We start from the raw sequence: 26,896 nt of genomic DNA, 5'->3' as shown, positions 1-26,896 counted from the left end.
TCTAACAAGTCGTTATTATTATTATTATTTTTTTTTGGAAAACAAGTCAAGTCAGTATTTTATGTTGCATATGATACACATTGCATTGACACTCGCAATAAGTAGCAATATTTAAGATTTCAAAGTCCACTTTTATATCAACCTCATGAGTCACGAGTGGGATTGCCAGGCAATTTGCCATGGCCATTATATATATTGCAAGCTAATAGCTATATAAATCACTAAGATGGCAAGATGCACAAAGGCTCATGTGATTAGGGTACACGTGATATATGCGAGAAGTAGGGTGCAAGTTAATAACATTTTATATGCATTTTTTTGTCTGATCTGCCTTGTTAAGAAATTAAACAAAGATTTTGTGATCCAATTATCCCCAATTTAGTGAACCATGCAAGGATGTGTAATTCCTCTTATGCTCTGCATATCTTGCCAAGTTGATATCTTGGCAAGTTGGTGGAGTTTGACACATAAGCAGCTGGGGAAGAAAGGAGTTTGGATTATTTGCTAATCTTTTTTTAGGTTGATCTTGTGCTTAAACTAAAAAATGACGTATAATTTTGAATATAAGCACAAGATCAACACTAAAAAGATCAATAGAGATTCTATTTCGGATGAAAAATAGATATTGGAAATGCATTTTTAATCAAAATCAAGCTGATTAGGTCATTAGGAATAAGTTTGATATCAACATGAACCCCAAAACCAGACGCAAGCTATATATATATAAGATGTGTTTGTCACGCTATCTGTGTCCACTGCAAAGCCTTTTTCTGCCCAACTAGTAGCATTCTCTTAATTTCTTTTTGCTGATATGTACATGTGAATGGGAAATATTGATTAGTGTAGGTAGCACAATTTCTCAACTAGTTCGTATTTTGTGCCCTATTGACACTATGCAATTGTCATAATTAATTGTCGCGCAAGGCAATAGATACTGATACACGACTCAGCAAACGATCTGCATTTTATGTATAAAGCAATTGGGTATGCGTGGCATATTATAATAGTGACAGCTACCTAACATCTGGTGTCATGGCTTGGAAGATCAAAATTGTCCAAGTTTGCTATATGCGCTCAATGGTAGACCTGGTCACGGTTTCATATATACCCACTCCTCATTCTTTTTTGTCTGTGAAATGGGAACTGGAAAATCTCCATGTGGTCTTCCACACTGAAAGGATATAAGAGCATGCTCTTGAAAAGGGATTGTTGAAATTCTTGCACATACTAGTGCCTCCCTTTGAACGCCCTGCTTTGAAAAGCACCCAAAACAAGACTGAAGTAAAGATAGGCATATCCCTGTTTTTTAAGAGCTCAAATCCATTTCTATTTAATTATCTTTTTAATATAAATTTTAAATATTAAACCCAAAATCCAAAATATTTAGTCTTAAGTTCTTAACATTTTAAAAGGACGTACTCTTGAATGTAACATAATATTAACACTTTAGTGGAGAATTAAGTTTAAGAAAAAATTACAGATTTGGTCCACTTATTTTATGTAATTCAATTTTGGTCCACGATCTTTTTTAAGTTCTGTTTTGGTCCACTAATTGTTCTATTTGTTCAATAAAAGTCTAAATTTTTTTCTCAAATTTGTCTCGCTTTTTACCCTATCAAATCTTAGCCAAATTATGCAAATATATACTTGTTTTAAAGCTATGTATCTCTTTTTTACAACCATATAAAGATCATTCAAATCGGAGTTCTAAAACTTAAGATAATTGGCCTCAAAGCAGAGTACCTGAAACTACCAATTTTTCTTAAAAAAATTTTCAAACTTCACCAAACTTCAATTATCTTTGATTATAATACTCTAAATTGGTTCCTATGACTAAGAAATGATGATACATAACTTATAATTCAATTATAATTGAAGAAAACACAACAAAAAAGATTTAAAATCATAACTTAAAAGATCGTTGACAAAAATTGAACTATGTATAAAATAAGTTGACCAAATTTGTAATTTCTTCTTTTAAGTTTAATTTTGAAAATCTATGTTCCTTCCTCTGCCCCACTTTTCACCGTCTGATTTATATACTTCAGATAGGGACAGTTGAACAAAGAAAATGTTTCATTTCAAAAAAAGTACATGTATGTCATACATGCCATGTCTGAACAAATACTGTGTTTTATAATTTGATTGTCCCCTCATATTGGCTGTCATTCATTTTCATGAAAATAAATACTGTGTTTTATAATTTGATTGTCCCCTCATATTGGCTGTCATTCATTTTCATGAAAATAAGAATAAAGAGATGGAGCACACCGCGTGACAGATGGTAACACGTACGCACGCGTTAGATCACAGACGGTGTGAACCCATTTGGAAATTGGCGGGGAACGTGATCGACCATGCAAAAAGCTCATACTCATAACCCTTTAATTAGATTTTGGAGAGACACACATACACATACATAGCTACTTTCCTCTTCTTTTTCCTCTGCGACTTCATGTAGTGTATATGAAGACGTACTTGGGTTTGGTTATAAAGTCAAATTCCAACAGCACAAACAATTTCAAAGTAAAAGCTCACCTCCCCTCCTCCAAAAGGCTAAGTCAAACATCCTGTAATGACCCAACTACACCGTCATCATCAGCAACCAAATGCCTTGTAGTACCACTACTATATATACAAGTGGGTAGTCCTCTGGCTTTTGACACACAGAACCCAAGTCAGAAAAAACCCAAATCAGAAAAAGAAAGATTGCGTTAATCAAACATGTCGGTCATGAAGAGGAGCTCAACAACATCAACCAATTGCGTGTGGTTTGTGTTGGGACTAACGATTCTGATTTTGTCAACAGAGTTTGTTCAAGTTGATTGCAGAGCCCTTAGATCAACGTCAAGCAGTGACAGTAGTGGTGGTGGTGGTTGCAAACAGGGTGATGGGGCTGAGGAGGTAGCTGCAGGAATGGCTAGCTTTGCAGTTTCTTCTAATTACAACTCCAGCAGTAGTACCACTCGTCATCCAGTGAGGAGCTTGGCGTTTAGATTGGCCTCTGGACCCAGCAAAAAAGGCCCTGGCCATTAGTCTAGTTCGGTCTCTCTCATTCTTTTGTTCTTAGTTTGATTTTTCATGTTCATGATGCACAAAGGTGTGACTTGGATCTTGTTTTTAGGATTTGTATACTTAGATATGGTCACAAACATGTAATTTTTCAGTGTTAGCTGATACAATGACAAAATTAGACAGTTTCCAATACAGATTTAGGCTTTAGGCTTGTTGTTAGTTTAAGCTCCAATTGGGGTATCATTGCTTATTGCTCATGAACTTGTAAGGTTGGCTGTTCATATATTCATGGAAAGAAGACCTTTTTCTTTTTCTTTTCATATATTCATGAAGAAAAAAAAATTTATGGGTTTGGTAAGACTGAAGAAAATGCCACTAGCTAATTACAATTATTATCAGCAACTCCTTCACTTGAAGTCAAATACGATCAAAAAGGACAGAGGCACAGATTTTCACATTTAATACAACCATCATTAATTGTTGACCTCGTTTTTCATTTGGGGTTCGAGTTCGAGGTTTGCAGTTTAGGATTTCAAATTTGGCTTGGGATTTATGAGCGAGTTGGACATTCCAGAAATGGAAATAGATGTACCATAAAGGAGTTCCATATTTTCTACTTTTTCAGTGCAGAAATTGGGAAATATATAAAATAAAAATAAAAATTCCATGTTTCTTAATTGCTAAAGTTATTGCTTTGAATTGGTGTGAATAAAACAAGCTTCAATCAGCCTCAAAGACACTTGTTGCAGGGTTCCTTCTATGTTCCGTCAAAGACTAGTATATATGGTCATCACCATTCACAAGCATATGAATGAAAGTCATGGAAAGTTTAAAAAAGTTGGAGTCACCAAAGTTGAATTCTCAAGAAGACTACCTCTCGCAGTAGCCCAAACCCGAAGATCAATGAAGGAATCAAACCATGGTGTTTATATGTCTCAAGTTAACACCTACCCCCACCCACCTACGAGATAACGACAAGTGTTCCAACTTTGACACTCATCAAAATGCAGGAAGAGAATAAAAGATCTACTGTTAAACTAATTATTGGTCTATTAGTATTTCTTTTCACAGCGTTAAAAATATTTTCTATGTTAATAAATTTTTGTTTAGGACATGTGAACATTATATATATATATATATATTTTATTATTTTCTGTATTGTATGGACCATGAGAAACGTTCTGCAGAAATTCTTTAAGAACTGATACTTGAAGTATAATTGTATAAATTTGGCAGGTCCCCTGGCTTGCTCTAATTACCAACTCCCATAATTAGGAGCAAATGAAAGTACCAACGGTTCTACCAATTTTTCCAAAAGAGAACATTCATTACAAGAAATGAGGGAAGACAAAAAAATCATTTCACTGACAGAATTTAATCATCTATCTAATATTTAAAACAATTAATATTGCAGCAAGTAACATCTATTGCATCACCTAATTTATGGGGTGGACAAGATCTCAAATTCAGATCACCTTGTGAAAATTACATCTCAAATTCTATTTCATGAAAATTCATTAGGCAGCATAATCCACATACTATAAGTCCAAAGGCCATTCAAAAGTAATTCAAAAACATGTGTGCTGGGAGGAACACATACTAGCCAAAAAGAAGTACTAGCAATGATGAGGGCAAAGGTTGTAGCATAGATGACCAGAGTAGCACACACAACAGGACCTCAAATCACCAGCAATATCCTTAATGCTAGTAGAGATATCCTCATAAGGTTTCCTGATAATGCCTCAAGCCTATCTTTCAGAGCAAAATGCCCAATGTATTTGTTCAAAAATGAAATCAGTTCTCAAAAACATTAGTAATGTTCCGCCACAGATGAACGAAGATAATGCATGACAAAGAAGGGGTGAATAAGGGAGAGCTAGGTCTAACCACTAAACACATCATGGAGAGCATTTCAAATTTCAAGATGTAGTTGTCTTGGGGATGGAGGATGAAAATACCTATACCAAAATGCACAAAGAAATAATTAAGGAGGTATAGAATAATCAGGAAATGAGCGAGGCATTTTCTTCACATAATACATCTTTAAAGCTTTGATGCAGAACCGCATAAACCATGTAGCACATGTTTAATCATTGTACTCTCAAGAGAACGAAAAATAAAAAAAAGAGCAAGTTACAATGCAGAAACTTACAAGTGATCATCAAGGCCAACAAAATCCTTTTAGCTAATAGAAAAAACTATACACAATATCAATCCAAGAGACAAACTGGAGCTAGTCCAAAGATTAGATGCATTAAAGAATCACCTATTTTCATTACTTCCTCAACCTAATTCACAAAAATGCAAAAAACTCAAATTTACAGGGCAACAAATTGCCTATTCTCTCTGGGGTGTGAACATTAGAAAGATTTCTAGCAATGACAAGACCTTCTAGCCATCCAACTTCTTAGTCTTTTTCACCTTCTCCCAGTAGCTAATTTTTCTTGGATTTATTGAAACTAGCTAGTGCATGTTAGTGTTTAGTGTGAAAATGTAGGGATATTTGTTGCCCTATAAAGATTAGATGCACTAAGGAATCACCTATTTTCATTACTTCTTCATCATAGTTAACAAAATAAGTAGATGAGCAACATTAGCCAATATTACTTACTCTGAGAGCTCAACTTGACCCCCCAAAGAAAAGAAGAGGAACCTTGGTCCTTTTGAAAAAGATATCCTATACATTTATTTGAATAGAAATTTCAGTCCTGTAAAATAAGGGGTTTTCCAGGCCAAAGGAAAAAAGTTCTTCAAATTGTGAGGAATATCAACTTGGTTTGCGAAAATGAAACATAAAAAACTACAAAATGACTACTTCTGATCCTAAGGAAAAATTCAACAAAGAAAGGTTCTGATGAACTCTCAAGCATACCACTGCAATCCTATCATATTGACAATCGTCTCACAAGATTATGATGCATTAATCAAATTCATCATAGTAGGAAACACCCCTACCTCACATATTTAAAATGGTCAAATACATGCTTCATGATGCAATAACATTACACACAAAACAAATATTAGGTGCAGAGTAACTCTTCTCTACTCGGTTTTCTCCCTAATATGCACAGAATATAACCACAATAAAACAGACAATTTGAGTCGCGCATTGTAATTTAGGCTCAACTACTGAAATAAGGACGAAAAGCACAAGCAAGCTAGAAAAAGAAAATAGCAGTAAAGAAGGAAAATCTTCATGAATTTCTCAATTCAAAATGCATCCACTTCTTCATAACTTTTAGCATGAACATCTCCCAACAAAGCAGATCAATACTCAACAGAAACCCACATGATATAAAACAGAGAAAATCGAAGCGCATTGCGATAATACCACCTAAATATTTTTAAATGAGAAGGTTATTATAATATAGGCATCACAAGAAATCCATATTTAATACGAAATAGATCTCGATATATAGAAGCCCTAGATATAAAACCCTAAAAGTGCCCTAGCAGACATGGAGAGATCAATCAGAGGACGTTTCGGTCTTATCTTCCTCACTGTGGGAAGTAGTGGCAGAGTCCTCGGCGGGGCTCGGAGTCCCGGCGGTCTCCTCCGACGCTCCGTTTTCAGCAGCGGAACCAGAGGCGGCGTTGGCGGCGGTCCTGGTCTTGACGGTGTCGAGCATGCGCTTACTGATTTCCTTGGAGTAGACCTGCAGGATCTGAATCCCGTCCTCCTCGGTGGCGGCGGAGCCACCGGCCGCGGCGAAGGCGTCGTCCTCGATAAGGCGGGCGGCGGAGAAGGCCTCGTCGGCCGACATGGTACCGTAGCGCTTCGAGAGAGGGGAGGGCGTGGTCAGCGTCTCGATCAAACGGTTCACGACGGCGTCGCGGGTGCGCTGTGTCGGCGGCCATATGCTGAAGGACGTGAGCGAGCTCGGCGGCTTGTGAGTCTGTGGGTCTTGGTGGTGGAGCTGCTGTTGGGGTTCGGGCTCCATGGCTGAGCTCTGGTCTGGTGGTGGTGGCGGTGCGGTGTTTTCTGAGTCGGACATTTTGAAACGCAACGGAGAAGGAATTTAATTAGGACTTCGAAAATTGAAGAAATGAGAAAATCTTGGTGTGAATTCAAATGTGAGGGTGGAGGAATCCAGTGTGTGTGGGCCTACTTATATATAGATGGGTAAGATTAAAATTTTAAAGTTAAAAGGATGGGTTACCTTAGAAGTTATACTTCTCTCTGATGGTGGACACTGGACACACTGGACAGCGAGAGCTGATATTGAAATGTTTGACGGTTCACCTTTTTGTTCTTATTTATTTAATTTTCGGGCTGTCGGTTGGTTGGGCTCTTGGATTTGGACTGGGCCCTTTGAATATATATTGGGTCGCTCTTTTTGTCAATTGGGCTCCTCTCCCTTCCATAACGTTTATAATACCGTTTTATAATTTAGCAAATTCTATAGTCCTGGTCCTTGGGATTGCCGACCACCCATGATGGTCCCGTGAGGAAAGGAGAAAGAGAAAAAAAAAAAAAGTAAGGAAAAAGAGAGTGAAAATATGGAGTGTTATCCCACATTAAAAAAACATAATCTTACATAGTAGTTTATAAGGGTTTGAGTTACTACTCTCATTGTTAATTAGTTTTCAGTTAGTTGGATTTTATCAGAGAGGAAGAGAGAGCGCCAACGATGGCAATGATGGTGTGGTTGCTTACTGGGTGGGGTGGTTTTTTATTTTAATTATTTTTTTCAACTTTCACAGTACGTGTAATTGGAATTTTCAAAAAGAGTGGTTAACAAAGCAAAAGAGAATAGAATTACTCAAACCCAAATGGCGGTTTGAAAGTTTAGTCAGATTATAGCTGATAGAGAATCATAATTTCATTTGAGGAATTGGATTTTTTTTCTTAGGGTGAGGAATTAAATTTTGGTGTTGGACATGTAAACAATAGGGATATATTAGTGCTATTATTTAAGTAAGGTTTGTCATTTTCAAAATTTATTGTGATGATGTTAGCATCTTATTAACAAATATTTGACAGAAGGGGATTATGTGCAAAAAAAATTAAACTTGAGATAGTTACGGTGTAAAATTAGAAGATGTAAGAGACTATGATTAAACACATTCAACTTTAAGGGGTATTTGTGTAATTCACCCTTTCAAGCTTTAATACTTTTAAAAATTCAAAACGGGTAAGACGGACACAATAGGCCCAACATACCGGGTTCCATAGTTTTGTTGGTGAAATACACATTCTGAAACGTATAGTTCAAACTCATAGTCTTTACATTTGGATTCAAATAAAAGATTTCAAACAATATTAATCCCGATAAGGATATCATTCATGCATGACTCTTAGAAATTGCTAGCCTCAGAATTGCCTCAAAATGTGGAGAGGAAATTGATGGTGGCTTGATGTGGTTTGCACAAAGCCTTGAAGGGCTCAGCTTTTGCCAAGGCAAGCCCTGGTGCTTCTGTTAAGTTCTTCACCATCAATCTTCTCCCATTGAAAGCATTGTATCAAAGCTCCTAATACTAGCCCCATCACTTTTTTGCCTAAAGCAGCTCCAGGACAAGCTCGTCTGCCAATGCCAAAAGAAATCATCCTAAACCCTTCGCTAAACTTCACACTTTGAAATCGCTCTGGCATAAATTTTGTTGGATTTTCCCAAACCTCAGGATCTCTATGAATGCTCCAGGCATTGGTCAATAACATTGTGCCTTGAGGAATATGAAAACCACGAACCGTGCAGTCCTCAGATGATGCGTGTGGCACAAGAAATGGGGCAAGTGGGAATAATCGTAATGCCTCAGTAATTGTGTTTTGTAAGTATTCTAATTTGGGAAGGTCTGATTCATCCAACAATCGGTCTTGTCCAACAATAGCTTTTATCTCTGCCCGAGCCGTCTTCATTACTTCTGGATGATTAAGAAGAAGTGACATTGCCCATTCCAAGGCTGTTGAAGAAGATTCAGTCCCAGCACGTATTATTGTCTGCAAACATTAATTTGCCAAAGTATGTATTTAAGTAAACACAAACATCAATAATATATTTATAAACAAATATATACATAGAGGTTTGGGATACTTACTAGTATAACACCTTTGATGGTTTCGCCTGTGTAAAATTCAAGATCTTTCTGTTGCAACGATAACATTAAATCTATCAACGTTGCCTTCTTCTCGTTGCATGCTTCATCATCAGAAGTACACCTCATTCTACGATGCGCGTCGATGAGGTTTTGGAAGAATTTATCCATCTTCTTCATCAATGACACCATCTTTTTCTCCACCCCTTGAAAATCCACCCACTGAAGAATCGGGAAAAAATCGTTCACATTTGAAATCCCATGAATCGCCAACATCTCCTTCATCAGATCCCTAAATTGCTTCGCTTCTTCTTCATGGCTATCCGCTGGCACGTTATCTTCCCCATAATACCTCTTGCCTGCTATCATCATCATCATCATGATGTTGAAAGCGAGCTTCTTGAGCCTTGGTCTCATCTCCACCTCTGCCCAATTTCCATTACTACAACTAGTACTACAGTCGCCAAACAACTCCTTTAGCAATACGCCAATACATGAAGCTCCTCCTTCCGAAAATCGATAAGCATGTTACGAATCTTGCGGAGAAGAGCTCCTCCTTCAGTTGCTTTGAGGAGAAGAGCTCTAAGGTTGTGAGACGCCAAAGGGTACGCCAGTAGTCCCCATAAGGAGCGAATCCGATTGATTTGTAGTGTAATTCAAATGTTTCCCGGCGAGTGATCGCGGGCGGTTTGCAAAGATGGCATCGTTGTTCTTTGTAAAGCATTCTTCAACTAGAGCTGGGGAGGAGATAACGACGACGTTACGAATCCCCAATCGAAGAAAAAAGATGTGACCGTATTTTTGAGAGAGTTTGTGGAAAGTTTGGTGAAGTGGTTCTTTTTTGTTTTTGAGGAGATGGAGATGGCCTATAATTGGTATGGCAGGTGGGCTTGGTGGGAAGGTTAGAGGGTTGCCACGTTTTCGTATGATGTATCTGGAGAACAACAGAAAGAAGAAGAATAGCAAAATGAACCAGAAATATTGAACTTCATCCATTGAAGATTGATTGAGGTTGAGTTATGACTTGTGAGAGATATATGTTGGTATTGACTTTCAAACTAATACCAAATATATATATTGGTGAAAAGTTTACAAACTTGATCCCCCAGTCTCACACTCAAAAGAAAAAAAAAAAAAAAAAAAAAGAAGGAACAATTTATTTTAGGCTTAATTACAAAGGCACCCATCAATTATAGGGGGTATTTCAGATTGATCCACGAACAACAAAATGTTTCAAATTAGTACACTAACTAATAGAAAGTTACAAATTAGCACATACGTTACAAATTTCATCAAGAAAGACAGTTAAATGCCACTTTGGACAACGATAACATGAATTTTTTTAATGATGTGGACACCAAATTTGCTCTATATAGATTTATTAGACTGAATGATCAAGTTTGATTTGCTTGATTGAAACTTACAAACACATATCCCTTATATAGGGAGTTTTCATCACAAAGGTCGATCAACAAACCCATTTATTACTTTTTTTTTAGAATAAAACATATCATTGTATTAAAACAGCCAAAAAGGCAGAGAGAATACAAAATATGAGCCCAAAGGCTTACAAGAAAATAAAAACTCACAAAAATGGAGCATAAAAGCCCACAGAAATTCCGAGATCTCATAACATCGGCATCGAGCAGATACTATAGCCACCAAATGGAGCCAGAGAGGCATCATAGGAATTAGCGAACTAGTCGCGTTTGGGTTCATGATCTTACCAACATCTCTAAGTCGAGGCTGACAATAGCGCAAAGTGGTGGATTGGGCAGTAGTAACCGGTGGAAATATGACTAGTACCGGCTAAAATAGTGACTTCCTAACACCTTGTGATGAGCGTCAGAGAAAACCTGAAAGCATCAAAACACAAAACAAACTAAAACAAACCAAATCGGAAAAACTCTCACGAAGGGAGGTGGAGAAACTCTCGCAATGAGAGATGAATATGCTCTCACTTATTGGGAGAAGAGTATCCGAAATGATAAAAATAAAAACACAAAAAAAAGAAAAAAAAAACAAAAGAGAGAGGGGCGAGAGGAGGAGCAGTCTATGAGAAACACAAGGGCTGCCCCTCCCCCATGGATCGGTTGAGGAGAAGAAAAAGTTTTTGCTTTTGGGGTGGCGGCTAGGGTTTTTCTAACAAACCCATTTATTACAAGTTGGTGAAATAGTAGAGCAAGTTGGTGAAATAGTAGAGCTATCCTATATACCTATATATCTATATATCTAGATGCATAAAACAAGTATGAAAAGATGTGGTGTGCTGGAAAACCAGTAAAGTTACCCACCCATGTTTTTTAATCACTTATTTGATTTGCATATGTGACTTCCAACAAGATAGACCACTGTATGTTGCAACAAGAGCTTGATCCACTTAGCCTATTTAAACTATATCTCTGTATATATGCAACATGCTTAATTTGTAATTAATTACAATTTGGATTTTAATTTTTGTAGTTATTGATGAGTTCAAACGGCCGGCGGGAAAGTTCTTATATGCATTCACTTAAAACAGAGCAAGTGAATTTAAAAGATGCTACATATACAAGAAATGGGCGGAGGCATCTATTCACAACCATAAAATTTTCCTTATTGTACAAAAGCATGAAAGTTAATTACATAGCTTGCGCGCATTGTTTTGAGATGAAGTGAATAGCTTTAGCTTATCAATATACATTCTGAAACATACCTTTCGTACTTGACGACTTTAATTACATTATGCATGCCATTGCTACCTTCAGTATTACACTATTACCTCATAATTAATGTAGAGAAAAAATCGATTATGAGTTGTCGTGGTTTGCACAAACCCTTCAAGGGCTCAGCTTTTGTCATGGTAAGCCCTGTAGCTTAATTCTGTCATGTTGATTTCTTCTCCATCTATCTTCTCCCACTGAAAGCACTGAATCAAGTAATCAACGCCTTCCTATTCGACAACAAAAAAAAAAAAAAAAAAAAACGCCCCCACCACTGCTTGTCCCATCACTTTTTTGCCTAAAGAGCGCAGTTCCAGAAGTCTCCCTAGTCATAATAAATAAATAGACAAGCAATCCTAATGGGGATTAGTCATACTTGATGTGACATTTTTGTGATGGAATCCGAGTAATCCAGGATTTATAAACACCTAATTAAAGGTGGATCAATTGACTAAAGGTTGTCTCTTCTTTTATTTAATCAGAAATTCTTTCATAGAAACCTAAAACAGGCAAAGACAGACCAAACCCCCAACATGCATGCATAGTTGTTCAGATACTAGTTCCAATCAAGGATTTCATTTCATCCATGACCTTTAGAAATTGCTAGCTTCAGTATTACGTCTAATAATGAGGTGAGGACATTGATTGTAGCTTGATGTGGTTTGCACAAAGCCTTAAAGGGCTCAAGTTTTGCCATTGCAAGCCCTGCAGCTTCTGTCATATTAATTTCTTTCCCTTCCATCTTGTCCCATTGAAAGCACTGGAGCAAGGCTCCCAATACTAGCCCCACCACATTTTAGTATCTGTCTTCTGTATTGAGTTTATCTGTAGCATCTGGTTAGATATTATGTTTTAGGGAAAAAGTCCAAGTATTTTGAGGTATAGCCATTTATCATGGGATTAAGAGAGTTGACAGATGCGCATTCAAGGCTTGGTATGAGATATGTGAAAAAGGAAAGTGAAAAGGCGTGAAATATTAAGTTTTTAGGATGCCAAATTTACTTTGTGTGGCCCAAGCAGACATATGAAATTACTAATTCAAAAGCACTAGTAGTGTAATATATGGAACCATGTTTGTGAATACTAATATGAAGTGGTTATGAGTTATGATGTGTTATTTACTTAATTGTCTGTTATATGTAACTAAAATTACAATGTTGAGTTGGATAACAGAAGTACAACTATACGATGACATGACAGGGTGTTGTACTTCCAAGACTATAGCCATTGCATTTATGATAAAGTAGAAATATGGTATACTGTACGTATATGGTATTCAAATATTGATAAATGAGAAATATGGTATACTGTACGTATATGGTATTCAAATATTGATCAAAACAAATTTTATGGGTATAAAAATTCCTTCCAGTATAAAAATATATAAAGTTTTCAATTGTGTTAATTGGACCATGTATTAAAATTGATGAGAATATGTGCAATACAGTATATTTCAATAATACAATATAAATCAATAATATAATATATATGAAATTGGTTTATTGGTTTGGATTGAGGGACTGATAGTATATATCAAAAGCTAAAAATTGTCAGAGAAAAGTGATGGATTATTGGTTTGGATTGAGGGGAGTATTAATTCCCCTGCAACATGAGACATGCATGCTGGCCCAAATGGAATCGCAAAGCCATCAATAGATGCCGACAAGAGCTGACTGCTGCCTGACAAATTGGCAGCCCAGTTAATAGATAAAACAAACTTTCTGGAAATAAAGGAAGGACTGATGCTCTGATAGTTGAGATAGTGCTACACCGACCTCATCCTGCTAGACTGTCAAGCTAAAAGTCGTTGTACAGTGGCTATTGGATTAGTATGATTGATAACAGGCCAGTATTATGGAGAAAGATGACGGTTATATATCAATTGCAATATTATGTCATTGTAGTATTCAGGAGATGCATATATATTCTTATCGAATATATCTCAGAAGGAGATGCATGATCGAGCAAGTTAGTTCCAATATACAACATACAATATGCTCGGTGTGTATTCACATATGAACAAATCATAAATTCTTTTTCATTCTCTGAATGAGTCATGTATAAAATCCACCATATATATATATAAATATAAATACTTTCATATATAGATTACATAATATATGAACGGAGTTGAATTTATATAAAGTGGAGCAAATAGAGACAATTATTATCACTTAAGGAACAACATAATGTTCTTTGTGGCATATTCTATATATATAAATTAATTATAGGGTCATTGGTTTGCCTCGACTAATTGTCGGCCTTATTGTATGTATAACCGACAGTTTATATGCTGGTTTTAGGGCCATTGTTAGTAATAATCTACATATACAAAACTATGAAACTTATATACGTACAGTAATAATCCCCTAGGGAATGTTAGTTTAATACATCACCAATGAGCTGTCATTTATTACTGAGAAATTATTAGCTCGATCTATATATTATTAATTCATAGTGTACGTGGAGAGGAAACTGACTGTGGCTTTGTGTGGTTTGCATAAAGCCTTGAAGGGCTCAGCTTTTGCCATGGCAAGACTTGGGGCTTCTGCCATGTTAATTTCTTTCCCATCTATCTTCTCCCATTCAAAGCACTGAATCAAAGCTCCCAATACCAACTCCACCACTCTTTTGCCTAAAGCAGCTCCAGAACAAGCTCGTCTCCCAACGCCGAAAGGTATCATCTTAAACCCTTCGTTACTCCTCCCACTTTCAAATCGCTCTGGCATAAATTTTGTTGGATTTTCCCACAGCTCTGGATCTCTATGAATGCTCCAAGCATTGACCAATAACATTGTGCCACGTGGCACATGAAATCCACTAATCGTGCAGTCATCAGATGATTCGTGTGGCACTAGAAGCGGCGCGGGTGGAAATAATCGTAGTGCCTCGGTAAATATATTTTGCAGGTATTCTAACTTGGGGAGGTCTGCTTCATCCAACAATCGGTCGTGTCCAACTTTAGCTTCTATTTCTGCTTGAGCCTTTTTCATTGCTTCTGGATGATTGAGAAGAAGTGACATCGCCCATTCTATAGCCGTTGATGAAGATTCAGTCCCAGCACGTATTATTGCCTGCATGCATTTGGCAAAGTATGTGTAACAAATAGTAATGTTATTAATTAACTATCACATCAAATCGATCCTACAAGTTAAAGTTTCAATGTAGGAGAACGTCTTAGGTACACGTGAGACCCACATCATATAATATGGGTCTGACTAACAAATCAATGATTTATCTCATTATTGGTTTATTGTAGGACATCAAAAAGTTAATTGATCGATAGGGTGCAATCATCCCAAAAAAGGAAACTACAATCTCAAGTGAAACTACATAAAATTTTGTGATGTATGACTCAAATTTTGAAAAAAGTAAAAAGTTAGTTGACATTATAGGGCCGTTTGGTTTAGATTTTGAGAATAGAAAAATAATTTTATTCTTTTGTTTGGTAAGTGCGGGAATGAGAAATCATTTCTTAGTTTATGGGAATCTCATACCTCTAAAATGGGGAAAATGAACCATTCCTTCTCAGCTTGGATATGATTTTCCTTCCCACAGTAAAAATATTAATAATTAATGATGCTTTTTCAAGACCATTTTATCTAATTTTATATTATATTCCTACACAAATAAAACATGAGACTAAATTAAAAAAGTACTTCATGGTTTACTTTTTCAACATTATCAAACACATAAATGAAAATCTTTTTCCATTCCTAAGCATGCAAGCAACTTCCCCCTAACCCAAAGCCCGATGGTGGATCAAAGGCAATTCGACTAGGGCCTTGATTGGGCCATCCGGACTAACGCTAGATTCGACCCGTCAAGCATGATTTATAAATATATTTTAAAAAGGGTTTTTTTTTTCATATTTAGTACCTAAACTTTGACCCTTGTCTTAATGTGGTACCTAAACTTTTAATTGTCCCAATTGAGTACCTAAACTTTTATTTTGTGTCTAATAGGTACCAAAATGAATTTCTGTTAAAATTGTCAACAAAAGTTAGGGGCAATATAATCACTAAAAAAATTATATTTTAATTATTTTCTTTATATGTTTAAAATTATAAAAAAAAAAAACACAACAAACAAAAAAAAACAAAAAATTATAATTAAAATATAATTTTTTTGAAGTGACCATATTGTCTCTAGCTTCTGTTAACAATTTTAACAGAAACTCACATAGGTATCTATTAGACACAAAATAAAAGTTTAGATATTCAATTGGGACAAATAAAAGTTTAGGTACCACATTAAGACAATGGTCAAAATTTAAGTACTAAATATATAAAAAAAAAAAAAAAAAAAACCCTTTTAAAAATTGATTATATGTACAATTTTTACATAATCTATTCAAAAATAGAAAAATAGAAACCAAAAAAACACGCCATGGGTATGAAAGAGGAGTTTCCTTACCAGAATAACACCTTTGATGGTTTCATCTGTATAAAATTGAGGATCCGTCTGTTGCAGTGACAACATCAAATTGATCAACGTGGATTCCCTCTCGCTACAACCTTCATCGTTCTTGATTCTTCGATGTTCGTCGACGAGGTTTTGGAGAAATCTATCCATCTTGTTCATGACGGCCACCATCCTCTTCTCCACCCCTCGAAAATCCACCCACTGCAGAATTGGGATATAATCATTGACATTCGAAATCCCATGTATGAGCAACACCTCCTTCATCAGATCCCGAAACCGCTTGGTCTCTTCGTCCGCCACGTCAACGCCATAATACCTCTTCCCCACTATCATCTTCAAGATGACGTTGAAGCTGAGCTTCTTCAGCTTCTGCCTCAACTCCACCTCCGCCCAATCTCCACCACAGTCGTCACAGAGCTCATTTAACAAGACATGAAGCTCCTCCTTCCGAAACTTCATCAGCACGGTGACCTGCTTAGAGGAGAAGAGCTCCAGAGTGGTCAAGCGGCGGAGGGTGCGCCAGTAGTCGCCGTACGGAGCGAAGAGGAGCGACTTGTAGTTGTAGTTGAGATGCTTCCCTGCGAGCGAATGCGGCCGGTTGGCAAAGACGACGTCGTTTTTGGTGAAGCATTCTTCGACCAGAGACGGAGAGGACACGACGAGGAGGTTTCGAATCCCCAACCGGAGAAGAAAGATGGGGCCATGTTTTTGAGAGAGTTTGTAGAAAGTTCGGTGGAGGGGTTCGGTTTTGTTTTTGAGGAGGAGATGGAGATGGCCTATGATTGGAATGGAAGGTGGGGATGGTGGCAAGTTTCTGGGGTTGGCATGTCTTTGTATCATGTACTTGGAGACCAAGAGAATGAAGAAGAATATTAACAAACTGAACCAAAAATATTCGTCTTCCATTAGAGCTTGTAGTGCTCTATTGTTAGAGAAAGAATATTATGTGTCAGTGTGTGACCTTGATATATGGATCCACCCTATATATTTAAAGAATCTTAAGTTGGTCAAAGAAGAGAGCTTTCTAGAAATATATGCTTACTGCAGGGAGCTGTCGTCTTACTATTTGTAGAGATATGCTCAATTAATTGATATTGAGTTCGGCGGGCTAGCAAGTGCTTTATTAATTGAAGAAAGATTTTAGTGAATTAAAAAGAGGCAAGTGGGTAAGATCGATAAAATCAATAGAAAGTGATTGAGAAATCCTAGTGGGAAATAGTCTTGTATACTGTGTCATTCTTACCCCAAAAAAAAAAGAGGGTCAAGCTGGGTCGGTGGATCAATTGTTGAAAAATGAATTCTTTTTTTCTTTTATTGTCTGATCGAGTTGAAAAATTAAAGAGCTAGACAGAAAAAGCAGATGAGGGGCCGGGGTCGGTGGGGGTGGGGGTGAGGTTTCAAAGGGCCTTAATTAGCATGGCGTGGGATGCTGGGCTAGCTGGGTTGCCCTTCTGGTGATCCAGTCTGATTTCTTCTGAGAGTGGCCAAAAACAAAAACAAGTAACTAGCATCAGCCATCAGGTGCATCACCCTTTGCATAGTCTGATATCAATTGCCAGTTGCGTCTTTGCAAGAAGTAGACTTGCGTGGTGAACCATATATATCTATAGACTATATATAGAAAGCAGAATTCGGTGGTTCTATCTAGTTTGACGGGATTTGGGCTCTCTCTGGGTTAATTAGGTCATGCTATTTTTTTTTTTGGGTACAAAGGTCATGCTAGTTATACATTAATTTAAGGGAAAGACTTTTGTGCCGTAGAAGGTCACAAGAATCATATGCCTAATATGATGATGTGGCAAAATTATTTTTAACACATCACTATTTATTTGCCACATCAAATTAATATTATTATTGTTAAAAAACTATTTTACCCAATTCAAATCTAATTAATGACTACAATTACTATTTATAATTCAATGGTCTTTTCAACAATTACATTGTATTTAAAGAAATTAAACAGTCATATGCCTTTCACAGTCGATCTTCTTCTTCCATCTGAAGTTTTTCTCTTCATTTTACACTAGCTGTAGCCTCTCTCTCTCTTTCTCTCTCTCTCTCTCTCTCTCTCTCTCTCTCTCTCTCTCTCTCTCTCTCTCTCTCCATTACTCTCTATTCTTTATCATGACTGAGAAAGAGATAGTGGTCGATAAAAAACCCCTTTAAATTTGATTTATAAACATGGAGGCAAGTTGGACTCTGAGAAGTTGAGCCTATTCCCTGTACCCAAATATTATATATATGTATATATATATATATATAGTAAACAAATGAAAGATTTGAGAATAAGGTTTTCAGTGTTTGTTAGGCTAGGTTTAATGGGTTCTCTATATTTTCTTAAGAAATTCTATGATCTCTAAATACGTACAATACCTTTGCAAAAACTTTCTATCTTACCTTTGATAAAAATAATCTGGGTTACTATTGGTTTTCTTATAAAATTCAAAGAAACCATGAAAGAGCACAAATTAAATTAATATTATATGTAAATTTGCTCCATTTAAACTGAGGATCGAGCTAGCACAATATTGGAAAACTCCTATATATCTAAATGTCTAATAGAATAGAACGGCGGCTTGGAGTTTTGTTGATGATGGCATTCCATTGGATTAGCTGTTGAATTTCTGTTTCTAGTTTTTAAGATTCTCTGCAGGTTTGGTTTTAGTTGTTGTTGCTTGTTTTGTTTATTTAGGTGACTTTGTTTCTCTACCTTTGTGGCTTTTGTTTTAATGGAAAGCATTGCTGGCCAAAAAAATGAATGCCAGCAATTGCCACCATGAAAGAGATTATGATGTGATGAGTTTTTAGGGGTTAGAACGATTTTTGGCTTAGATTTTTTTTTGTTTAATTTAAATTTTGTAAAATTTATAATGAAGGTTAAAACAGTTATTTTAATTGACATGTCATTAGGGCAAGTACCCTGTTAGCTAGGGCACTCTAGCATTGCCCTAATTTTAATTGTAAATGAATTTACTTGACTTTGATACGTGGTACTGACTTGGATTCGACTAGACGAAACTATATTTAATTCTATTGTATTAGGCTAAAATTATTACTGAAACAAGAATCTAAAAAATTATTTGTAACTTAAGTACGTTGTTTAAAAGAGTTCTAAGAATTTTGCATACTAAAATAAAGCTCGATAAATTAATTATCAAGATTAAGAATTATCACGCATAAAACAAGATAAATAAATAAAGTAAAAATACAATATAAGCAATGTACTTAAAGAAATGCCTAAAATAAATTATCAAAAGAAAAAACCTAAATAAAGTATTTAAAGAAAAAGAAAAGGTCGATAGAGAAAGTGAATTGAAAAAAGTGAATTCCTCGATCTCCTGTCATTTTAAGCATAGTAGCAACATGCTTACCATTTTGAAAAAGAAATTTTGTAAGTTAGGCTTTGATGAGTTCAAAGGGACAAGCAAGGAGTGTAATTTCGATTTCGAGGAAATTTTCGATGGAAATTTCGACGGAAATTTTCGCAGAAATTTCGATTAAAATTTCGATTTCGATAAAATTAGACAAAAACGACGGAAATTACTATCAAAATACGGAAATTTTGAATGAAACTTGACCATATGTTTATTTAACATATTATCTACTACATAGATAAAAAATATTGAAAAAACCAAATTATATAGTAGGTTTCATATGATATAAGGTGAATATAATGTGCGCTGGATGCAAATACTATTAGAAAAATGGGTCACTGATTAATAATTATATAAATAACACTTCATACCCTAAACCCTAAACTATATACCATATATCATGTAAGGCTATAGCCATCCATATACCTTATACCATGTAAGGCTATACCCTCTATATATATACCCTATAAGGCTATACTCTCTATATACCCTATACCGTATATTATTAAATTTACTCAACCCTATCTCCTAAACCATAAACCATCAACAATAAACCACTCCCTAAACCCTAAATTATATTAAACTTATATACTTACAAACTTATATAAAATTATAAACTTAAATACTTCATAGTGATATTTAGTTTATAAACTTATATAAAATTACTAAACCCATATTATAGTTTTTCTATAAAAAAAAAACCATATTATAGTTTATATTGTTTTAAACTTTTAATTAGGTTTTATTACATTTTTAATACCCTAATGTCTGACAAAAAAACATATTGAAATATGTAATGTATATAGTTTTAGTACAAAGTTTTTAATTAAATTAGTTAATACCCATAAATTATGTAATTATGTTTTTTTTGGTACAAAAATTATATAATTATGTTTATATAGTTGTTTAGTTTATATATATTTTATTATTAAATTTTTCATACCGGATATTTCTAAAACTCTAGAACTCTAAAAAATTATAAAACCTATTTGGCTATTATATTATCTTAGTATTAAGAACAAAGCAGAGCAAAACTGAAACTCTCAACATTAATTCCAAGTTTCCAACTTTTCACTCCCACTACTAAATGCTTTTGCATGCCAAGTTCTTCTCGTAACTTTAACTTATTGGTGCCAGTGCCACAACTCTTAAAACCCAGACAAAGATATTTATTTTTTGGTCATCCCCAGCCAAAGATATTTGGGTGGTTGCGCATTTATATAATTCCTTGGTTCCACCAATTTGTAATACTAATACAGTAATACAGTAATAGACTAATACCCAATATGCTGATGGCCAAAAAAAAAAAGTAAAACCCACCCGCTTAAAGGCTTACAGCTAAAGCCTTTCCCAAAATAAAAAAGCTAAAGGCTAAAGCCTTTGAATAAGCTTATAAGCTTTTGAGTATATCTTAACCCTAGTCATCCTGTTGTGCCGCCGCTCCTCTCTCTCTCTCTCTCTCTTTCTCTCTCTCTCTCTCTCTCTCTCTCTCTCTCTCTCCCTCCCTCCCCCTCCCCTCCCTCTCCCTCTCCCTCTCCCTCTCCCTCTTCCTCATCTTTGTTTCTCAGTTCTCTATCTCCCCTCTCTCTCTCTTGCATCTCCGTCACCTCAGTCTCTTTCGCCGTCGATCTCGGTCACGGGGAGAAGCCGGTCGGGAGGGGAGCTAGGAAATGCAGAGAAGTCGGAGGAGGAGGGCTGAGAAATGTAGAAAAGTCGCCGGGGAGGGGCTGGGAAGTGTAGATAAATCACTTGGGAGGGTTGGGAAATATTGAAAATGCCAGATGGGTTCGAAATTTCGACGAAATTTGGGTGAAATTTTGCCAAATTTCGCCGAAAGTTTACAAAAATACACGTGTGGCAGCTTCGAAATTTAAGCGAAATTTCGAAAATTTCGCCGAAAAATTATCGAAAATTAATGGGTATGTTATAAAATTTCGGACCTCTCCAAAAACGAAAATTTCGGCGAAATTTTCGAAATTACACTCCTTGGGGACAAGTGATCCATTAAAGAATTGAGTGGAAATTAATTAATTCGATATATATAGCATACATTTTTTACAGGATTGGTCTACTTAGAATTAAAGAATTAATGTCTAGAATGCGGTCAGCCCTGATGCTCAATAAATCACATAGAATAAAAGTAGACAAATTTCCAAAATGCCATTTCAGCTTATCACATTTCAACAACATCCAGTTTTTAAAATTTAATTAAAAGAAGGTATTGGAATTGCGGTTTAATGTGGGCACCAAAACGACACCCACGTTATTCAAGTTTGAAGTTAGGTCATGCATTATGATTCATTTATGAAATAACAAGTAGCAAACCCTCCTTACAAATGGGACATTAGGCGTTTGGTGTTTGGGCTTAGGGACATTAAAAGTCGTGTGTTTACATTAAGGCTTGCATAAATGGGCGTGGTTTACACATAGCCTCCAAAGGCTTGACCCTAGGCATGGAAAGGCCCAAACCTTCACTCATGTCCACTATCTCTTCCCCAATCCTGTCCCACTCAAATGACTGAATCAAAGTTCCCAGAGTGAGTCCAACGAACCGGTTGGCTAGGCCAGCCCCTAGACACCCTCGCCGTCCAGCCCCAAATGGGATTAGCTTATACCCTTCACCACCTTCACAACTCCATCCTTCAAATCTCTCTGGCTTAAATCTTGTAGGGTCTTCCCAAATCTCTGGGTCTCTGTGAATGGCCCATGAATTAATCACTAGCATTGTTCCACGTGGCACATCAAACCCCCCAACCACACAATCCTCAGAAGCTTCATGAGGCACTAGAAGTGGAACAGGTGGGTACAATCGGAGGGTCTCATTGATCACATTTTGCAAGTAATTCAGCTTTGGCAAGTCTTGCTCATCCAATAGATGGTCTTGTCCAACCTTGGTGTCTATCTCAGCTCTCACTTGCTCCATGGATTCTGGATGGTTTAGCAACAGCGCCATTGCCCAGTCCATGGTTGCTGATGAAGTGTCGGTCCCAGCTACCAGCAACACCTACAATTAGCAATTACAAATTAGTAGACATCAGCCTGCAGCTACAGTTTATTGTTTTGTCTATTTCTCCTTGTAGCATAAAATTTGATTAAAGTTCTAACAGGTGCTGGGCCTGCTGGCACATGCATATGCCTAACCTTTATCTCAATCATTCAATGCTATGTGTGCAGCTGTGTAGCTGTGCAACTGTGCAACGTACCAAGCAAGACATTTGATCCACAATTCGTTGACAAAAACTTCCGACGACGCGTCAACCAAACCCTGCAAGAATTTGTCCATCTTCCCCATCAATCTGACCAACAAGCTAGATAGACCACTGTATGTTGCAACAAGAGCTTGATGCACTTGTCCTATTTGAACTATATCTCTGTATATATGCTTAATTGGTAATTACGATTTGGATTTTAATTTTTGTAGTTATTGATGAGTTCAAACGGCCGGCGGGAAAGTTCTTGTTTGCATTCACTTAAAAACAGAGCAAGTGAATTAAAAAGATGCTACATATACAAGAAATGGACGGAGGCATCTATTCACAACCATAAAATTTTCCTTATTATACAAAAGCATGAAAGTTACACTAGTACAATAAACACCTAATTAAAGGTGGATCAATTGACACAAGGCTGTCTCTTTTTTTATTTAATCAGAAATTGTTTCATAGAAACCTAAAACAGGCAAAGACAGACCAAACCCCCAACATGCATGCATACTTGTTCACATATTAGTTCCAATTAATCAAGGATTTCATTTCATCCATGACCTTTAGAAATTGCTCGCTTCAGTATTATGTCTCATAATGAGTAGAGGACATTGATTGTGGCTTGATGTGGTTTGCACAAAGCCTTAAAGGGCTCAAGTTTTTCCATTGCAAGCCCTGCAGCTTCTGTCATATTAATTTCTTTCCCTTCCATCTTGTCCCATTGAAAGCACTGGAGCAAGGCTCCCAACACCAGCCCCACCACCGTTTTGCCTAAAGCAGAACCGGAGCAAGATCGTCTGCCAACACCAAAAGGAATCATCTTAAACCCTTCATTCCTTTTCTCACTTTCGAACCGCTCCGGCATAAATTTTTCTGGATTTTCCCACAACTCAGGATCCCTCTGAATACTCCAAGCATTGGCCAATAACATTGTGCCTCGAGGAACATGAAAACCATTAACCATGCAGTCATCAGATGATTCGTGTGGAGCTAGAAGTGGGGCAGGTGGGAATAACCGTAATGTCTCAGTAATTATGTTTTGTAGGTATTCTAACTTGGGAAGGTCTGCTTCATCCAACAATCGGTCTTGTCCAACATTAACTTCTATTTCAGCTCGAGCCTTCTTCATTACTTCTGGATGGTTGAGAAGAAGTGACATTGCCCATTCTACTGCCGTTGAAGATGATTCAGTCGCAGCGTTTATTATTGTCTGTATAACATTTGGTTAAGTATATATATATGTATAGCAAAAAGTAATGTTATTAACATTATAATAAATCCCAAAAGGTATATATACATCTTGGCATATACTTACAAGTATAACACCTTTGATGGTTTCGTCTGTATAAAATTCAGGTTCCGTTTGTTGCAGCGATAACATCAAATCTATCAATGTCGCCTTCTTCTCTTTAGATGCTTCATCATGATCCGAAGAACTCCTCGATAATCTCCGATGTTCATCAATGAGGTTTTGGAAGAATTCATCCGTCTTCTTCATGAATGATATCATCCTCTTCTCCACCCCTTGAAAATCCACCCACTGAAGCACTGGGAAAAACTCGTTCACATTTGATGAAATCCCTTGAATCGCCAACATCTCCCACATAATATCCCTAAACTGCTTCGCTTCTGCTTCATGCTCCGCCAGCGCCACGTCGTTATCTTCCCCATAATACCTCTTACCTGCTATCATTTTCATCATGATGTTGAAAGCGAGCTTCTTAAGCCTGGGCCTGAGCTCCACCTCTGCCCATTTTTCATTACTACTACTACCACAGTCGCCAAACAGCTCCTTTAGCAACACATGAAGCTCCTCCTTCCGAAAGTTCATGAGCACAGTGAGGTGCTTTGAGGAGAAGAGCTCTAGCGTTGTGAGGCGGCGGAGGGTACGATAGTAGTCACCATACGGAGCGTACCCTAGCGATTTGTAGTTGTAATTCATATGCTTCCCGACAAGTGAGTGTGGACGATTTGCGAAGACGACATCATTACTCTTTGTGAAGCATTCTTCAACTAGAGAAGGTGAGGAGATGACGAGCAAGTTACGAAACCCCAATCGGAGAAACAAGATTTTATGACCGTATAATTGAGAGAGTTTCTGGAAAGTTCGGTGAAGTGGTTCGTTTTTGTTTTTGAGGAGATGGAGATGGCCTATGATAGGTATGGCAGGTGGGCTTGGTGGGAGGTTTTTAGGGTTTTTGGCACGTATTTTCCGTATCACGTAGGTGGAGACCAACAGAGAGAAGATGAAGAACATTGCCAAAGTACTGAACTCCATTGAAGCCAGTGGATTAATATACTTGAGAGATGAGGTTTTTGGCGAGGTGGATATATATGTTGCGAGATAGATAGAGAGATCGATGTGTGTATTTAAAGATCTATGTATGGTTGGACTGATCCTGAGTCCAAATTGCAAGTACAATGAAACTCTAGATATGCAGATCTGGCCACGTACATGGCATGCCTGATATTGGTGTGAACAAAAAAAAAAAAAAACGAAAAATTAGGGTTATGATTTCATTAATAGAAAATTAGGATTAAATACCAAATATCAATAGTTTTTTAATAAAGCAGCAAGACACTAATTTTTTTTAGTTTAGATACTAACCTAGAGTAAAATATTTTGGATTAGGTCACAAATCAGTTTGTTATACAGTTGTGACTGTCGAACAGTTACAGTTGTAATTGTCGAACAGTCACAGTTGTGACTATTTAAAATTTATAAAAAATCAAAATTTTTAAGGGTTTCGTACTTTTGATTTAGGTTTGGGGGATGAAGTCCTATAACCTAAAGACTAAATATTAAAGTTTAAACCTTGCAAATATTGAAAAAACAATAAATTAATAAAAAAGTTATGACTGTTAGACAGTTACAGTTCGATATAATCATGTTTTTTAAAGTTGGTACCTAAACTGAAATTTAGTATCTAAAGTGAAATGACATAAATGTTTTAGTAGTTGAAATGAAAAAACATTATAATTTGGTACCTAAAATCAATTGACCTTTTCATTAATAATAAAAACAGCAAAATTTGGTCACATGATATATATAGCTCGCCTCAGGGGTTATCTGGGTCAAAACATTTGAATGAAACGTACGTCTGCAGGAGATGCATATATATTCTTATCGAATAGATCCCAGAAGGAGATGCTCGGAGTGTATTCATATATATGAACAAATCATAAATTCTTTTTCATGCTCTGAACAAATCATAAAAGCCACAATATATATATATATATATTACTTTCATATATATAGATTAAATAATGAACGGAGTTGAATTTATATAAAGTGGAGCAAATAGAGATAATTATTATCAATTAAGGAACAACATAATGTTCTTTGTGGCATACTACATAAATTATAGGGTCATTGGTTTGCCTTGACTAACTGTCGGCCTTATTGTATGTATAACCGACATATTTATATGCTGGTTTTAGGGCTATTGTTAGCTAGTCCTACATATACAAAACTATGAAACTCATATAGTAATAATCCCCCTAGGGAATGTTAGTTTAATACGTACATCACCAATCAGCTGTCATTTATTACTGAGAAATTATTAGCTCGATCTATTAATATTAATTCATAGTATGGAGGAGAAACTGACTGTGGCTTTGTGTGGTTTGCATAAAGCCTTGAAGGGAGTGGTGGATCTAGAGATCGAACGTCAAAGGATCAAAATTAAGAATTTTACGAATATTTATTTTAAGTAGAAAAAAACTCTTCAACATTAATGAACAAAAACTTCATTTATAAAAAATAAGACAAATAGATAACACAATATTACAAAATAATTGCAAAAATCTAATTACCCAACAGCTCCAAATCCAATTAACAAAATAATTGCAAAAATGAGACTAATTACCCAACAGTCCCAATTAACCCAAAATCCCAAAATCCAATTAACAAAATAATTGCAAAAATCTAAGTACCCAACAACCCCAATAAATCCAAAATCCCCAAATCCAATTAACAAAAAAATTGCAAAAATGAAAAATCTAATTACCCGACAACCCCAATTAACCCAAAATCCCCAAATCCAATTAACAAAATAATTGCAAAAATGAAAAAATCTAATTACCCAACACTTCAACAGCCATTAACCCAGACTCCACAAATCTAATTAACAAAATAATTGCA

General features: G+C 36.3%; 3 protein-coding genes and 1 pseudogene across 4 annotated transcripts; all 4 read right to left on the bottom strand.

The window, feature by feature from the left end:
• Window positions 1–6,284: 6,284 nt before the first annotated feature.
• Window positions 6,285–7,112, bottom strand: LOC147278715 (MFP1 attachment factor 1-like). Its single transcript, XM_086251650.1, has one exon. The coding sequence runs from the start codon at window positions 7,008–7,010 to the stop codon at window positions 6,483–6,485; it is 528 nt and encodes a 175-aa protein (XP_086107776.1). The 5' UTR covers window positions 7,011–7,112; the 3' UTR covers window positions 6,285–6,482.
• Window positions 7,113–8,340: 1,228 nt separating this feature from the next.
• On the bottom strand, window positions 8,341–10,044 carry LOC147278714 (cytochrome P450 81Q32 pseudogene; annotated as a pseudogene).
• Window positions 10,045–14,163: 4,119 nt separating this feature from the next.
• LOC147278713 (cytochrome P450 81Q32-like) lies at window positions 14,164–17,081 on the bottom strand. The gene is made up of 2 exons (XM_086252460.1): window positions 16,167–17,081; window positions 14,164–14,824 (listed from the first exon to the last, which is right to left on the bottom strand). Exons 1-2 carry the CDS (start codon window positions 17,079–17,081, stop codon window positions 14,198–14,200), a joined length of 1,542 nt encoding a protein of 513 aa, XP_086108586.1. The 3' UTR covers window positions 14,164–14,197.
• Window positions 17,082–21,938: 4,857 nt separating this feature from the next.
• Window positions 21,939–25,143, bottom strand: LOC147278712 (cytochrome P450 81Q32-like). 2 transcript variants are annotated; one of them, XM_086251854.1, is made up of 2 exons: window positions 24,068–25,143; window positions 21,939–22,553 (listed from the first exon to the last, which is right to left on the bottom strand). In XM_086251854.1, exons 1-2 carry the CDS (start codon window positions 25,028–25,030, stop codon window positions 21,939–21,941), a joined length of 1,578 nt encoding a protein of 525 aa, XP_086107980.1. In that variant the 5' UTR covers window positions 25,031–25,143. The 2 variants fall into 2 exon arrangements, with proteins under 2 accessions (XP_086107980.1, XP_086107979.1); XM_086251853.1 differs by lacking the exon at window positions 21,939–22,553 and adding an exon at window positions 23,258–23,962.
• Window positions 25,144–26,896: the final 1,753 nt, after the last annotated feature.

This window comes from Dryas octopetala, chromosome 7, assembly GCF_963921425.1.
Source record: "Dryas octopetala chromosome 7, drDryOcto1.1, whole genome shotgun sequence".
Classification (NCBI taxonomy): Eukaryota; Viridiplantae; Streptophyta; class Magnoliopsida; order Rosales; family Rosaceae; genus Dryas; species Dryas octopetala.
Note: the sequence above shows the minus strand (reverse complement) of the source record. Positions and strands in the feature narration are given on the sequence as shown.